The 15727-nt window shown below is 37.8% G+C and overlaps 1 protein-coding gene across 1 annotated transcript in view; it reads left to right on the top strand.

Annotated features, from left to right (window-relative positions):
• DNAH12 (dynein axonemal heavy chain 12) overlaps nucleotides 1-15727 on the top strand; it is a 235155-nt gene that overhangs the window by 173072 nt on the left and 46356 nt on the right. Inside the window, exons 51-57 of the mRNA XM_089781364.1 lie at nucleotides 1875-2006; nucleotides 2721-2810; nucleotides 4325-4465; nucleotides 6373-6614; nucleotides 6971-7118; nucleotides 7688-7833; nucleotides 9531-9745. Of these exons, the coding sequence (XP_089637490.1) occupies nucleotides 1875-2006; nucleotides 2721-2810; nucleotides 4325-4465; nucleotides 6373-6614; nucleotides 6971-7118; nucleotides 7688-7833; nucleotides 9531-9745 (1114 nt within the window). The remainder of the gene's footprint in view (nucleotides 1-1874; nucleotides 2007-2720; nucleotides 2811-4324; nucleotides 4466-6372; nucleotides 6615-6970; nucleotides 7119-7687; nucleotides 7834-9530; nucleotides 9746-15727) is intronic.

The following is a 15727-nucleotide window of genomic DNA, read 5'->3' as shown; positions in this document are numbered from 1 at the left end:
CTGGAGTGGTGCTTTCGTGGTGGTGTATATAGGTACTGCCAACCCTCTGTCTGTTCAGCTCCTTCTTATTCCCAGTGATAGTTGTTGGAACAGCTTGGTCTCTTCTGTCCTACAAGTGCCCATCTAAAGGTCTTTTCTTACTGTTTGTAAATAGTTATTGTTTCTTATTAGTGTTTATTTAGTAGCATAGTCAGTTTTTTGGAGGTTCCCCCTCATTTCTTCCCCAGACTGGAGCATGCCTCGTTCTCAAGTACCTAAAAGGGTGTTATAAGGAGGAGGGAGAAAAATTATTCTCCTTGACCGCTGATGATAGGACAAGAAGCAATGGGCTTAAATTGCAGCTTTAGGTTGGACATTAGGAAAAACTTCTTAACTGTCAGGGGCTGCGTCTAGATTACAATCCTCTTTCTAAAAAGAGTGTCTAGACTACAACCAGTACTTTCGAAAAAGCAAGCCGCTTTTTCAAAAGAGAGCACCCAGGCAGTCTGGATGCTCTCTTTTGAAAAAGCACAGTTTGCATTACATAGTGTCCTTTTTCGAAAGAGCACTTTCGAAAAAAGGCATTCTTCCTCGTAAAATGAGGTTTTCCGTGGTTGAAAAAACTGCCTCATTCTTTTGATTTACTTTCAGCAGCAATCTAGATGCAGGGAATTTTTTTTTGAAAAAAGTAGCCTTTTTTCGAAAAAACCCTGTAGTCTAGACACACCTAGGGAGGTTAAATACTGGAATAAATTGCCTAGGAGGGTTGTGGAATCTCTATCGTGGGAAATATTAAAAGCAGGTTAAACAAACACCTATCAGGGATGATCCTGCTGTGAGGGTAGGGCACTGGGCTTGATGCCTCTCGAGGTCCCTTCCAGTTTATTCTGTGATTCTGTCCTTTATTCTTTTTTCTGGTCCATCTCTGTTTTATGTTTTCCTTGTCTGCTTAGTGACAAATCATCACAAACTTCTACTCTGTATATCTTTAGTTTGTCATCTTTTTTGAATGAGTGGGTCTGATCATGTAAGGAGGTGTGTTCTTTTAGCAAGATATTGAGCATCCTCAATTCCGAATGCCATCAGTGGGAGTTGAGCTCTGTCAGGAAGTGCTTAGCATTAGGTACTAAATCTCAGGATTAGGCCCTAAATTTCTTGCTTTAGGAAATCACCTGATCATTACTACACAAAAAATTAAGGTGAGACAAGGAAATGTGATTAAGATCTTACAAAAATATTTGTACACGCTTAACTCTCACACATAGTCTGATTCAATTATTTCATGGGAGTAATCACATTCTTAATGCTAAGGGGAAACCTGTTGACAGGACTGGAGCTGCAGTAGACACCACACAAAATGTTCTAATTTAATTTCTCCACCCAGCTTAGCGTTGGGTTGTCAATTCAAGGAATCCACCCCTTATATTTCTGATTTAATATTATAATATGGCTAAGAATTTTCTGGATCTTGATTTTTTTCAGAGGCACCTCCTTGCCATCATTACTCAGTTTCCGGATTTTAGAATATTATTGTAGAGAATATGCCTGCATGAGCAGTCTTCTGTTGAGACACATAGGGATGAGTACCAAATAAATCTTTTGACTTAATTTTGGATTTTTGTATATTTTGTATATTTTGTTTACACATATCAAAATTGATCTAATTGTGATTTCACATGTATAAGAGAAAGTTGCTGCATGGTGGATTTTTCTTGTATTAAGGCAATGTTTACTATATATTTTCAAATCATCCCTTCTAAAAAACCTATTACTATTATTATATTTATTGTGTGTAGTGTTAGAATTCCTTTAATTTCTGTTTTTATTCACTACATAATGTGTATATTACTTGGTCATAATAAACTGGTTGATAAAAATTGTCACTTTTGTTTTAGCCTGCTGATATAACAATTGTGAAATCAATGAAGAATCCTCCATCTGGTGTCAAACTTGTTATGGCTGCCATCTGTGTTATGAAAGATATAAAACCTGAAAGAATTACAGATCCTTCAGGGACTGGAGGCAAGGTAAAATGGCAGAAAACAAATTTCAAATAAGAATGTAATTTTTATAATTGTTCATCACTAGCAGTTATTCTCAAATGAAAATAGAGGGCCCTATAAACCAGAAACACATTTGCATGTTGTACATCTGCAAGGAGAAAGAAGGTGGATTGGAAGTTCAAGCTATGGAGCTACAGGATGGCTTGTGGAGAGCAACTTTTTCCTGAGAGTTGTTACTGATTTTGTAGAGGCATGGCAGTTATGTGGACTATTTCCTTAATCGCTACAGGTGATGAATCAGGCACAACTCTCTTATTGTATAAGGGGTACCCCTTGATCAACAGAGTAAAAGGCCTTTTTCCCTTTGTCACTGTTAAATTTTTAAGTAGGTTGTGGGGAAGTATTTGGCCTGACAAACTCCTCTCTCTGTGGCTGACTACATCCTCAGGGAGATTTTCATCTTGGAAAAGAATCCTACTCTGACATTAGGACATTAGAGAAGATAGTACCTTATATTAATAACAAACATGATGGAACTAAGTGGCAAATACTTTGGATTTGTAGTATAGTAAAAGTTTCAAAATATAAACAGTCTTGGCTAAAACCTTAAACATATGAGATCTGACTTTTATCAACGTTCTGTAATAAGCATGCACGCCTGTCTGTTAAGTAGAGGATATTTATGAATTTGTTATGGTTTAAACATTTTAAAAATTCTTCCCTAATTTTCTTTGTTAGGTCTTGGATTACTGGGGGCCTAGCAAGAAAGTTCTGGGTGACATGAATTTCTTAAAGGATCTGAGAGAATATGACAAGGATAACATTCCAGTAAGTGCTTGGTTAATGTCTTTTGAGTAATGAAATGTATAGAGAAAAGATATTACACCAAAGGGTAAATTCACATAGGGCTTTCATGGAAATAACCTGCATGAGGAAGAGGTAATTGTGTCAGCAAACAAGCTTGCAACCTCAGTTGTTCTAAGGGCTTTTAGGAGTGAAGTTTGAGAAGTGAATGACCCTGATCAAGAAGAGGTGCATAGCCAGGGCAGACAGGAAATACAGCGTTTCAACATAGCCTTTCAGTAGCTCCTACCTCCAATGATGGTCTAGCAAGATTTAGAGTTATCCCTCAGCCGGGCCATCCTTATGATTTATAGGGCCCTACTCTTCACTATTAAACTGGTGCCCCTTTGCCTGATGGCAGCCAAGGGAGGAGGTGATGTTTTAGAGATGTGATTTTATAATCTTCATCAGCACACTAAAGAAATATTTTTAAAGCACATTTTAAACGTAGGTCCCGTAGGCGACTACAGTATATTCAGAAACTGACAGTATATTCCTGGGGTTGGTGAATGTCTGTTCAATGGCTTCATTACCACTTGAATAGCTCTTTCACATATTCAATATTCTGCTAATAGGTCTGGCAGGCTTTTTACTTTAAGTTAACTAGATCCTTTCTGGAGGAAACAGAGCCACAGAACAGGAATAGGAAGCGTCAGCTGGTGGAACATTAGGACCCAGTGGTGCCCCGAATATTTGGGTGCCCTATGTAACTGCATATTCTGCAGATGAGTAAAGATGACCCTTTCCCTCATTAGGAACCTTGTATGGTGTATCTGTATCTCTGTCAGCTAGCTGCCTGAATAAATAGTTCTGTATTTAGATTTAGATAACTAAAAAATATGTAAGTAACATCTCCTTGTATCCACTTTACTAAATCAGTTCCTGTGTGCTTTCCAGAGAAGCTATGATAAAATCAGATCTGACATAATACATTTTATTTATTTTTGAAAGGACTAAATGTCAGATTTTTTTTATTTCATTAAACCAGTTTATCTGGAAAATAGATGAAATCTGACATGATGGATAGCATGGTATGATTACATGCCCAAGATGTACAATGGTGCAATATACAGAAGTGACCGGTGCCTTCTGGGAACTTATTATCTATGGGCCTGATCTTTTGCAAGTTGCTGAATACTTAGTACCTCACAAAATTGGGCCCAGAATTAGGCACAGGCAGTATAATTCAGTCACGTATTCTGGTTGAAGATGCAGTCTTAATTCAGTAGAGTCTTAAATCATGCCAGACCACAGATGTTGCCGGACCAGGGAGTCCCAGTTAAGGGAAGTACAACCTGTAGAGTGTAGACACTGAGAAAATCAGAGAAATAAATTAGAGCTGGATTCAGTTACAGTTATTCATATTGAATAATTCCTTAGTGATTTCCGTTGATCAGCTTGTGGAGTTAAGGCACTGTTCAGCCGTGAATAAAGGTGGCAAAACTGGGCCTTAGATAAACTAAGTTTTCCTTTGGCTGTAATGTTTTTATCTCATGTAGGTGGCTGTCATGCAGAAGATTCGTTCTGAATATCTGACTAATCCTGAGTTTGATCCACCTAAAGTGGCTAAAGCATCGTCAGCAGCCGAGGGTTTGTGTAAATGGATTATGGCTATGGAAGTGTATGACAGAGTTGCTAAGGTATGTTTTGATTGTGATCTCAATCGTGCAAACTTCAGCTGACTTCAGTGAAACTACATACACATGAGGACTAAAAGACTAAGGCTTTGTCTATTCTAACAAGTTTTGTCACCAAAAACTACTTTTTGCCGACAAAACAGTGAGAGTATTCACACTGCAATATAACTTTTGTTGGGAAGAACACCCCGTTTTGGTGACCAAAAACTTTATTCCTATGAGAGATTTTTTTTTCTTTTCCCTCTCCTTGTATTGTCAACAAAGAGTCAGTGTAGATTCTGCTGTTTATTTTGTTGACGGAACTGGCTTTCATCAGTATCCCACAATGCCTGCCTAGATAACTTTGTTTTGATCTCTGCTGCCTGCAGGCCTGTACCCCTCCCCTTTCAAAGCTCCAGAAAGTGACAGCTGAATAATCTGCTCCATTTGAGGAACAAAGAACAAACCATTGGAGTGCTCCTATTTTGCCATATACTAGGAACACAGCATCAGGCAGACTGCTGCTGCAGGGGGAGGAGGATAGATGCTGTGCTGCTTTGACATTTCTCCACATGAAGTGCTCATAGAGCTATTCATGATACTGCTCACAGCAGCTGAAAATGCTGTGGGAGAACTCGGAAGGAATCCTAAGAAGTGCAGGTATCAGCTGTGGGATACATACATACCCACAGTGCATTGCTCATACTATCTATGATGATGCCTCCAATGAGTACATGATCTGTTGACAGAAAGCGCAAGACTGAACACTCTGATGATTTTTATTTTGTCGATTTTTGGTTGTCGACATTAGTTTTGTCAGCAAAACGTTGTTGTGTAGATATAGCCTAAATTATTTAGTAAGTTTGCAGTTAAACTGAAATGCAAGGTTCTTCACTGGAAAATATTAGGATAATTATTTTCAAATTTAACAGAGCACTGAATAAATGAATCTCTTGTAAACTATCTGTGAAGATGAAAATAAGTTAGATTTGATGCAGATATGTTTTTACTGAAGCAGCATACAAATTAAAATGAAGTATTATAAAGTCTGTTGGAAACTATAACGATAATTTGATTTACTGCTTATACCATGAAAGAGGATATCTAAATTTGTGATCCGGGTGGTCCATATGTTTGTTAAATGGAGACAAGACAGAAAGAGAGTTTATGCAAGAGACTGTCTCTTACACAGAAATCCAAAGAATTAAATAATTTAAGAATTTCTACCATAGGGTACACACAATGCTAAATGGATCAGAAATATGTTCATTCTGCTAGAATACCGTGAGAAAATATTTGTGTTCTTTTTTTTCAGATGATATAATCTAAATTGCTATCTGTGTATGGCTATTGAAATTCAAATTATAAATCGAGTAATTTTTTTAACCAGTGGATGGTACTTTGGACCAATAATGTTTTGAGGATTTGTGTATTGTTCTTTTTTGTAGTTTTAATTATTAAATTAGAGAAAAGGGAGAATAAAATAATTCTGTCTGCTTTAGTTCTTGTCTGTTTTACAGCAGTAATTTTTATTATCAATGGCACTAACATTGCTGCTATAATAATAATGTATGGTGTCCAATATTGGGTCCAAGTTTATGGCAGGCGTCAATACAGTATACTTGCTACCTTGGTAATGCAAATTCATTTCTTAATTTAATATAATAATTTTATTCAAGTAATTTAGAATGAATATTCATTATTAATTGGCTATGTTTTCTAAGCTTCATTCTCAAAAAAGAGACTGTATTTAGTATATTAGGACCCCCTTTCCTACTTATCACTATGGCTTCTTTCCACATATTAATATTATAAAATTTTCTCTTCCTTAACATTGTAATACCATTCCAATGTGTTGTATAAAATTCTATATGTATCAGAAACCTATAATATATGGATTTAGCATTCCTGTATTAATTGTAATTGACTAGGTGGTTGCTCCCAAGAAAGCCCGTCTAGGGGAGGCCCAGCAGTCTTTAGCAGAAACTATGGCATTACTGAATCAGAAGAGAGCTGAACTTGCAGAAGTAGAGCATCATTTGGCAAAATTGCAACAAACCTTTGTTGAGAAAACTGAAGAAAAGGCTCGTCTAGAATTCCAGGTGGATCTGTGTGCTAAGAAACTAGAAAGAGCAGAGAAGCTGATTGGAGGACTTGGTGGAGAAAAATCAAGGTCAGATGCAAATACAATAATCATTCATACGTGCATCAAAATATAGAGACCAGACCTGAGCTTTAGTTCGCTGAGCCTTAAACTTTTGCATCCCTGTATCCTCATTTGGGGACTGGGGCAATCAGATCCTTCAAAGATTGTCAAAAGACCGAATATGGTGATGTAATAAATATTCATCAAAACACTTAGACAGACAGACTTCAAAGCAACATTTAAGGTCACAAACACAATGTTTTCATTATTCCTTTGCTGTTCACCTTTAACAAAAATGGAAAAACACTTCTTGTGTTGATGATGTACTCTGTTACTATATAGCTGTTTTAACTTTTTTATGTGGTAACTTTGTTTATCTATAGATGGTGTAATGCTGCAAATGATCTTCAAAATACATATGATAATTTGACAGGAGATGTTCTGATATCAGCTGGAGTGATAGCTTATTTGGGTGCTTTCACTAGTGCCTTTCGACAAGAATGTACTAAAGACTGGAGCAAGTTGTGCAAGGTTAGAAAGGTTATCTCAGATTGAAATAGTATCTTTCATCCCAAGATGCTTTAAATCTGTGAACCAAATCCTGAAATTTTTCATTTTTATTTCGTGTCTACTCAGTGAAAACTTGTATTAAAGTCAGTGGTCTAAATTTTGCTGATTTATTCTTCTGTAAATCTAGAGTAATTGACTGAATTGAGTGAATTGGAAGTGGAATTACAGAAAAAATAATCAGAAGTTTGGAACATGTCCTTGCAATTTAAGGATTTCCATATGGTTCTGTTTTTCCCATTACACCATAGTAAATTTATCATCACATAGCATATTACAAAAGGGTAAAAAAGAAAACTTTCAGAACTAGAAAAAAATTGAGAAAAGTCCCACAAAATCTCAGCAAAAAGTTTCTGCCAAATTGGGAAAAATCTTTCCATTTTCTGCAGAAGTGAACTTTTCTCCCATGGGTTTCTATCCTTGATCAAAAGCCAGTATTAAAGCAAGTTACAAATAAATTAATGTTTTTATCTGAAACAATATTTCAACAAAAATTAGAGAAATAAAAATGAAGATTTATTTTTTTCTTGCAGGAAAAGAATATCCCTTGTTCTGAGAATTTCTCTTTATGTAAGACCCTGGGTGATCCAATAAAAATCAGAGCCTGGAATATTGCTGGATTACCAACAGATAACTTTTCAGTTGATAATGGTGTGATTGTTGACAACTCCAGGCGATGGTAGGTAGCAAAGAAGCTAATAATTTTCTAAAACAAACTGAGATTTCAGACTAAATGAAATTTAGTTTAGATACTAGAAATAGTGTGACTGATCCCAGAAAAGTGTTGAATACCTTTTTCCTCCCAACCCCATCAGTGCAACTTAAGGGGGCTCTGTTTCTCACAGTATTCGATCCAATGTTTTCTAATGGTTGAAAGTTTTCCTTCCAGAATATAACAGATAATTTTTTCATCTTTAAATGCAGTTGTTGAATTTTATATTATGATTAAACTAGCTTCTAAATTATCCATTATTTTCCAATAACGCTGCTACATGGGGCGTTTTATTTCGCAATAATGCAATTTCAAAATGGCGGCCGGACGTGATTATGCTAATTAAGTGCGGGATATTTAAATCCCGCACTTCATTAGCAATTTCGGACCACTATGTTTGCATCACTATCTCAAGACAGGGAGCAAGTATAGACATACTCTTAGTTTGGTGAGATAATTTTGAAGCTCTTCACAGTCTGCTTTGGTCTTAATTATCTTGAGCAGGTTAGTATAATTTGCTAATTTTACCACCTCTCTGTTTACTCCTTTTCTCTAGATTATTCATAAATAAATTGAATAGGATTGGTCCCAGGACAGACTCTTGGGGGACACCACTTGTTACCTCTCTCCATTCTGAAAACTTACAGTTTATTCCTACCCTTGTTTCCTGTCTTTTAACCAGTTATCAATCCATGAAAGATCCTTCCCTCTTATCCCATGACAACTTACTTTACTTTTAAGAGCCTTTGGTGAGGGAGCTTGTCAAAGGCATTCTGGAAATCTAAGTGCACTATATCCTTTGGATCCCTCTTGTCCACATGTTTGTTGACTCCCTCAGAGAACTCTAGTAGATTAGTAAGGCATGATTTTCCTTTACAGAAACCATGTTGACTTTTCCCCAACAAATTCTGTTCATCTACATGTCTAATAATTTTATTCCTTACTATAGTTTCATCTAATTTGCCCAGTACTAACGTTAGACTTATCGGTCTGTAATTGCCAGGGTCACCTCTAGAGCCTTTTTAAAATATTGGCATCATGTTAGCTATTTTCTAATCATTTGGTACAGACGCTGATTCACAGGATAAGTTTAACCCACTTCTGCCTACCAAATCTCATGTAACCAGACAGCCTATCTATGGGTGCACTAAACATGCCTGACAACTTTTTTCTAAAAGCTTTTGCTTTCTTGCAAACATAGACCCACGTCTTCAGTTATAGCAAGTGAGTATAGTTCCAACTGATAGCAATTATTCCTCAATATCTCAGCACTATTTGTCTCAAATTACTGGTAATTATTGTAAAAAAAAACAAAAATATTGCGAAACTAACATATAATGAAAATTCTAAAAATTCAGGATTCTAAAGGAGATATAAAGTGAAGCTGTCAAAAAAGTTGTGAATTCTGCCCTATGTTTTAAAAAATAATAATAAGCACCTTCATGACTCTAAAAAGAATTATAAGAGTCTTCGTGACTCTAAAAAGAATTCTGATACTTCTGTTCAAATTGTATAAATCCACTGGCTGTAAATATTCAGCCAGTGGATATTCAGCCCTTAAAATAATAATCATTGTTTTTTCCAGCTAGACCACAGGAGAAATAATTTCAAATTTACAAATGTCAGGTAGGTATTGAACAAGTTCTTTGTATTGTATGTTCTAGGCCATTAATGATTGATCCCCAGGGTCAAGCCAATAAATGGATAAAGAACTCCGAGAAAGAAAACCAGTTAAGTGTTATCAAGTTCACCGATACAGATTACATGAGAATATTGGAGAACTGCATTCAGTTTGGAACTCCTCTTCTGCTAGAAAATGTTGGTGAAGAACTAGATCCATCACTGGAACCCCTGCTGCTTAGACAAACTTTCAAACAAGGTACAAGAAAAATTAGATATGAGCCCAAAAGTATGCAACATTAATACTCATCTAATGATCTGTTATAGCAGCTAATAATGTTCTTCTTTCTATACTTTTACTTATGTTCAGAGAAAGGTAATTTGATAACATCCTTCTTAAATTGATTTCTACTTTTTAATAAAATGTACAAATGTCATATCATAGTTTTCTTACTTGAAAACTTCACAGTGAAATAGTAAAATATGGTATGTTTGAACTTTCAAAGGTAAAATGCCCACTGAAGCTGAATATCTTTTTTCTCCAAAAGCGACAAGGAGTCCCATGGCACCTTATAGACTAACAGATGTATTGGAGCATAAGCTTTTGTGGGCAAAGACCCACTTAGTCAGATGCATGAACATAAGAACATAAGAATGGCCGTAATGGGTCAGACCAAAGGTCCATCCAGCCCAGTATCCTGTCTACCGACAGTGGCCAGCACCAGGTGCCCCAGAGAGGGTGGACCAAAGACAATGATCAAGTGATTTGTCTCCTGCCATCCCTCTCCAGCCTCTGACAGACAGAGGCCAAGGACACCATTTTATCCCCTGGCTACTAGCCTTTTATGGACCTAACTTCCATGAAATTATCTAGCTTCTCTTTAAACTCTGTTATAGTCCTAGCTTCACAGCCTCCTCTGGCAAGGAGTTCCACAGGTTGACTACACGCTGTGTGAAGAAGAACTTTCTTTTATTCGTTTTAAACCTGCTACCCATTAATTTAATGTGGTGTCCTCTAGTTCTTCTATTTAGGGAACTAATAAATAACGTTTCTTTATCGGCCCTCTCTACACCACTCATGATTTTATATACCTCTATCATATCCCCCCTCAGTCTCCTCTTTTCTAAACTGAAAAGTCCCAGTCGCTTTAACCTCTCCTCATATGGGACCCGTTCCAAACCCCTAATCATTTTAGTTGCCCTTTTCTGAACCCTTTCCAAGGCCAAAGTATCTTTTTTGAGGTGAGGAGACTACATCTGTACACAGTATTCAAGATATGGGCGTACCATAGTTTTATACAGGGGCAGTAAGATATTCTGGGTCTTATTTTCTATCCCTTTCCTAATAATTCCTAGCATCCTATTTGCCTTTTTGACCGCCGTGGCACACTGTGTGGAAGTTTTCAGAGAACTGTCCACGATAACTCCAAGATCTCTTTCCTGATTTGTCGTAGCCAAATTTGCCCCATCATACTGTATGTGTTGTTGGGGTTATTTTTCCCGATGTGCATTACTTTACACTTATCCACATTAAATTTCATTTGCCATTTTGTTGCCCAATCACTCAGTTTGGTGAGATCTTCTTTGAGTCCCTCGCAGTCTGCTTCTGTCTTGACTATCCGAAACTGTTTGGCATCATCTGCAAACTTTACTACCTCACTACTTACCCCTTTCTCCAGATCATTTATGAATAAGTTGAAAAGGATTGGTCCCAGGACTGACCCTTGGGGTACACCACTAGTTACCCCTCTCCAATCTGAAAATTTACCATTTATTCCTACCCTTTGTTTCCTGTCTTTTAACCAGTTCTCAATCCAAGAAAGGACCTTCCCTCTTATCCCATGGCCATGTAATTTACACAAGAGCCTTTGGTGAGGGACCTTGTCAAAGGCTTTCTGAAAATCCAAGTATACTATATCTACTGGATCCCCCTTGTCCGCATGTTTGTTAACCCCTTCAAAGAACTCTAATAGATTAGTAAGACAGGATTTCCCTTTACAGAAACCATGTTGACTTTTGTCCAACAAATTATGTTTTTCTACATGCTTCAAAATTTTATTCTTTACTATTGTTTCGACTAATTTGCCCGGTACTGAAGTTAGACTTACCGGTCTGTAATTGCCAGGATCGCCTCTAGAGCCCTTTTTAAATATTGGTGTCACGTTGGCTACCTTCCAGTCATTAGGTACGGAAGCCGATTTAAAGGATAGGTTACAAACCACAGATAATAGCTCAGCAATTTCCCATTTGAGTTCTTTTAGAACCCTTGGATGAATGCCATCCGGTCCTAGAGATTTGTTAACATTAAGTTTTTCTATTTGTTCCAAAACCTCCTCTAATGACACTTCAATCCGGGACAGTTCCTCAGATTCATCACCCACAAAGGATGGTGCAGATTCAGGAATCTCCCCAACGTCCTCAGCCGTGAAGACTGAAGCAAAGAAATCATTTAGTTTCTCCGCAATGGCTTTATCGTCCTTGATTGCTCCTTTTATAACTCGATCATCTAGGGGACCCACAGGTTTTTTAGCAGGCTTTCTGCTTCTAATGTACTTAAAAAACATTTTATTTCTTTTTGAGTTTTTGGGTAGCTGTTCCTCAAAATCTTTTTTTTGCTTTTCTTATTACATTTTTACACTTGATTTGACAGTGTTTATGTTCCTTTCTATTTATCTCACTAGGATTGGACTTCCACTTCTTAAAAGATACCTTTTTGTCCCTCACTGCTTCTTTTTCATGGTGGTTAAGCCACGGTGACTCTTTTTTAGGTCTCTTGCTATGTTTTTGAATTTGGGGTATACAGTTAAGTTGGGCCTCTTTTATGGTGTCTTTAAAAAGTTTCCATGCCGCTTTCAGGGATTTGGCTCTAGTCACTGTGCCTTTTAATTTCTGTTTAACTAACCTCCTCATTTTTGTGTAATTCCCCTTTTTGAAATTAAATGCCAGGGTGCTGGACTGCTGAAGTGTTCTTCCCACCTCAGGAATGTTGAATGTTATTATATTATGGTCACTATTCCCAAGTGGTCCTGTAATAGTTACCTCCTAGACCTGATCCTGCTCTCCACTCAAGACTAAATTGAGAATTGCCTCTCCCCTTGTGGGTTCCTGCACCAGCTGCTCCAAGAAGCAGTCATTTAAGCCATTGAGAAATTTTATCTCTGCTTCTCTTCCTGAGGTGACATGTATCCAGTCAATATGGGGGTAATTAAAATCCCCCATTATTATAGAGTTCTTTATTTTGGTAGCCTCTCTAATCTCCCTTAGCATTTCAATGTCAGTATCGCTGTCCTGGTCAGGTGGTCGGTAATATATCCCTACTGCTAATTTCTTATTATTGGAGCATGGAATTACTATCCATAGTGATTCTATTGAACATGTTGATTCACTTAATATTTTTATTTCGTTTGATTCTACATTATCTTTCACATACAGTGCCACTCTGCCACCCACCCGGCCTGCTCTGTCCTTTCTATATATTTTATATCCCGGTATGATTGTGTCCCACAGATTTTCCTCATTCCACCAGGTTTCAGTAATGCCTATTTTGTCAATCTCCTCATTTAATACTTGGTACTCCAGTTCACCCATCTTATTAGTCAGACTCCTAGCATTTGTGTACAAGCACTTTAAAAATTTGCCACTGCTTATTTGTCTGCCCTTCCCTGGTGCATTGGATTCCTTTGTATGCGGTTGTGTGTCTGCTCTGGCCCATGGTTTGCCCTCTCCCCTCCTCTCTTTCTGACTGTAGCTTAGAGAATCTCTATCAATGGATTCTCCTCTAAGAGGAGTCTCCCTTCGATTTTCGTGCATCTCCGCACCAATCGGCTTTCCCCCATCTCTTAGTTTAAAAACTGCTCTACAGCCTTTTTAATGTTTAGTGCCAGCAGTCTGGTTCCACCCTGGTTTAGGTGGAGCCCATCCTTCCTGTATAGGCTCCCCCTCTCCCAAAAGTGTCCCCAGTTCCTAATAAATCTAAACCGCTCTTCCCTACACCATCGTCTCATCCACGCATTGAGACTCTGAAGCTCTGCCTGCCTACCTGGCCCTGCACGTGGAACTGGAAGCATTCCCAAGAATGCCACCATAGAGGTCCTGGATTTCAGTCTCTTTCCTAGCAGCCTAAATTTGGCCTCCAGGACATCTCTCCTACCCTTCCCTATGTCATTGGTACCTACATGTACCACGACCACCGGCTCCTCCCCATGCATCTGACAAAGTTGAGCTTTGCCCATGAAAGCTTATGCTCCAATACTTCGGTTAGTCTGTAAGGTGCCACGGGACTCTTTGTTGCTTTTGCAGATCCACACTAACACGGTTACCCCTCTGATATCTTTTTTCTGGAGAGCTACTGCATAAGGCTAGAGATCTTATTTTAAAATATGTTTTAACTTAACAGGCTATATTATGTATTGCATTAAATTTATCTTTAGTTAAGAAAAGTTATCATGATATTTTACAAAACTTGCAATTTTTCATGTAAGTATTAGCCTCTCAAAGTCATATAATAATCACAATGAAGAAAAGATTCAGATTTAAAGTGGGAATCTACTTTTTAAAAAGCATCCATTCTTTTCCAAGTGATAAAAGGTGTGAAAAGTAAATAAGTGAAAGAAAAAGAGTGCGTAGAGGGATTTGAACACTGAATTTTCTTGTTTTGTTCTCAAAAAAGAAATTGAAACAAAAATTATTCAAAACTAAATGAAAAAATTGTTTTATGATTAAGTTTGTTATGGTAGAAATGGTCTGTTTTTTTTTTTTTTTTTTTTTTTGCTAGTGATTTGGCTGGGAAGATGAGGCCTCCAAGTATCTTATTAATTCCTTCCTTTTATATTTTTATGGCACCCTGTATGGCATAGTGTGAATGGTAAACTTCATTTAAAAAAACAGTTTAAGGAAAAAGAGAGTGGTCTGTCTTTCTGGGTCATATCACTCTCCCTTTCTTGAGGAGCCTTTCTTTTTTCCGTCCCTGCTTTTCCTTCTCTTACACTTTTTCTTGCAGCATGAGATTTAGACTCTCCATTCTGGTTGTCTGGCTGTGCCATTACTTATACACAATGTAGTATGTGTGTGTGTGTGTGTGTGTGTGTGTGTGTGTGTGCACGCGCATTGAGGGAAGAAATGAAGGTACACATTGCTACTTGGGAACATCCTAAGCCGTGGTTATAGTCATACATTTTTTAATAATTAGGCTCAACGACCATAGTAATTTATATTGCTTACCTGTAAACCATATGAATTTACAGTGAATGTGACTTGTTCTAACTGCAGCAGACCTGAGAATTCCCAAATCTCATACATGTTAGGGTTTGAGAACTGCACTGTGTGCTGTGGACATTAATTACTGAAACAGCAGGACTCAACATAGTCTTCTACTACAGAGAGCTAGCTGGTGCCTGTGAACTGGTTTATCTCCTAAGATACTTGCTGTTGGAGATAAGGATGCAGAACTTTCCTCTGGAGGAAACTCATGCTTTGGAGCTCTGTAAGGGTGTGTCTGCAATAGACCCCTAATTAAACCCCCTTAGGTTTAACTGGTAATTCGAAGTAAGGGGTTTATTTTGGAATCGCCCTTCTCTGCTGCGTGTAGACGCGGGCAGTTCTTCCAGGCTAGTCAATTTCCGACCACCCAGGAGCATGCTAATGAAGCGTGGGATATTTAAATCCCACGCTTCACTTGCAGTTTCGGTCACCCTCATTAGCCTCCCTACTTCCAACTAGGGGGCTAATGTAGACACCCAAAGTTCATGTCTACACTAAGAAATTATTTCAAAATTACTAAAATTAATAACTCCCGATTAAACAAAATTGAAATAGCATGTGCACAATATGGGGAAGCCTAGAAATTAGTCCGAGGCAGGCTCTGTTAATGTGAACACACTACCTCGACTTAGAGCCCCAGGAAGCAGTGAGGAGTAATTTGTTCAAATTTCTCTGGGGAGTATTTATTTTGAAATAATGGCACCAGAGCATCCACACTGTTATTTAGAAATTAGCATTATTCCCCAAGAAAAGCAAGAGTACAGATTTTTAAATAAGCTGCCTGTTATTTCAAAATAACGGACTTGATAGTGTGGATGCTCTGCTTACAAATTCGACCTAAGGGGGGTTATTTTGAAATAACCCCCTAGAGTAGGCCAGGGCTAAGACCCTCTGATTTTTGAAGAAGTAGGAGTCAGTCTCTGAGCAGTCTTCCCAAGAATGAGAGGAAGATGTCTGGTTGTGTGGCCACCCTTTAAAGATC

This window comes from Pelodiscus sinensis, chromosome 11 (genome assembly GCF_052426305.1).
Source record: "Pelodiscus sinensis isolate ZL-2025 chromosome 11, ASM5242630v1, whole genome shotgun sequence".
Taxonomy (NCBI): Eukaryota; Metazoa; Chordata; order Testudines; family Trionychidae; genus Pelodiscus; species Pelodiscus sinensis.
Note: the sequence above shows the minus strand (reverse complement) of the source record. Positions and strands in the feature narration are given on the sequence as shown.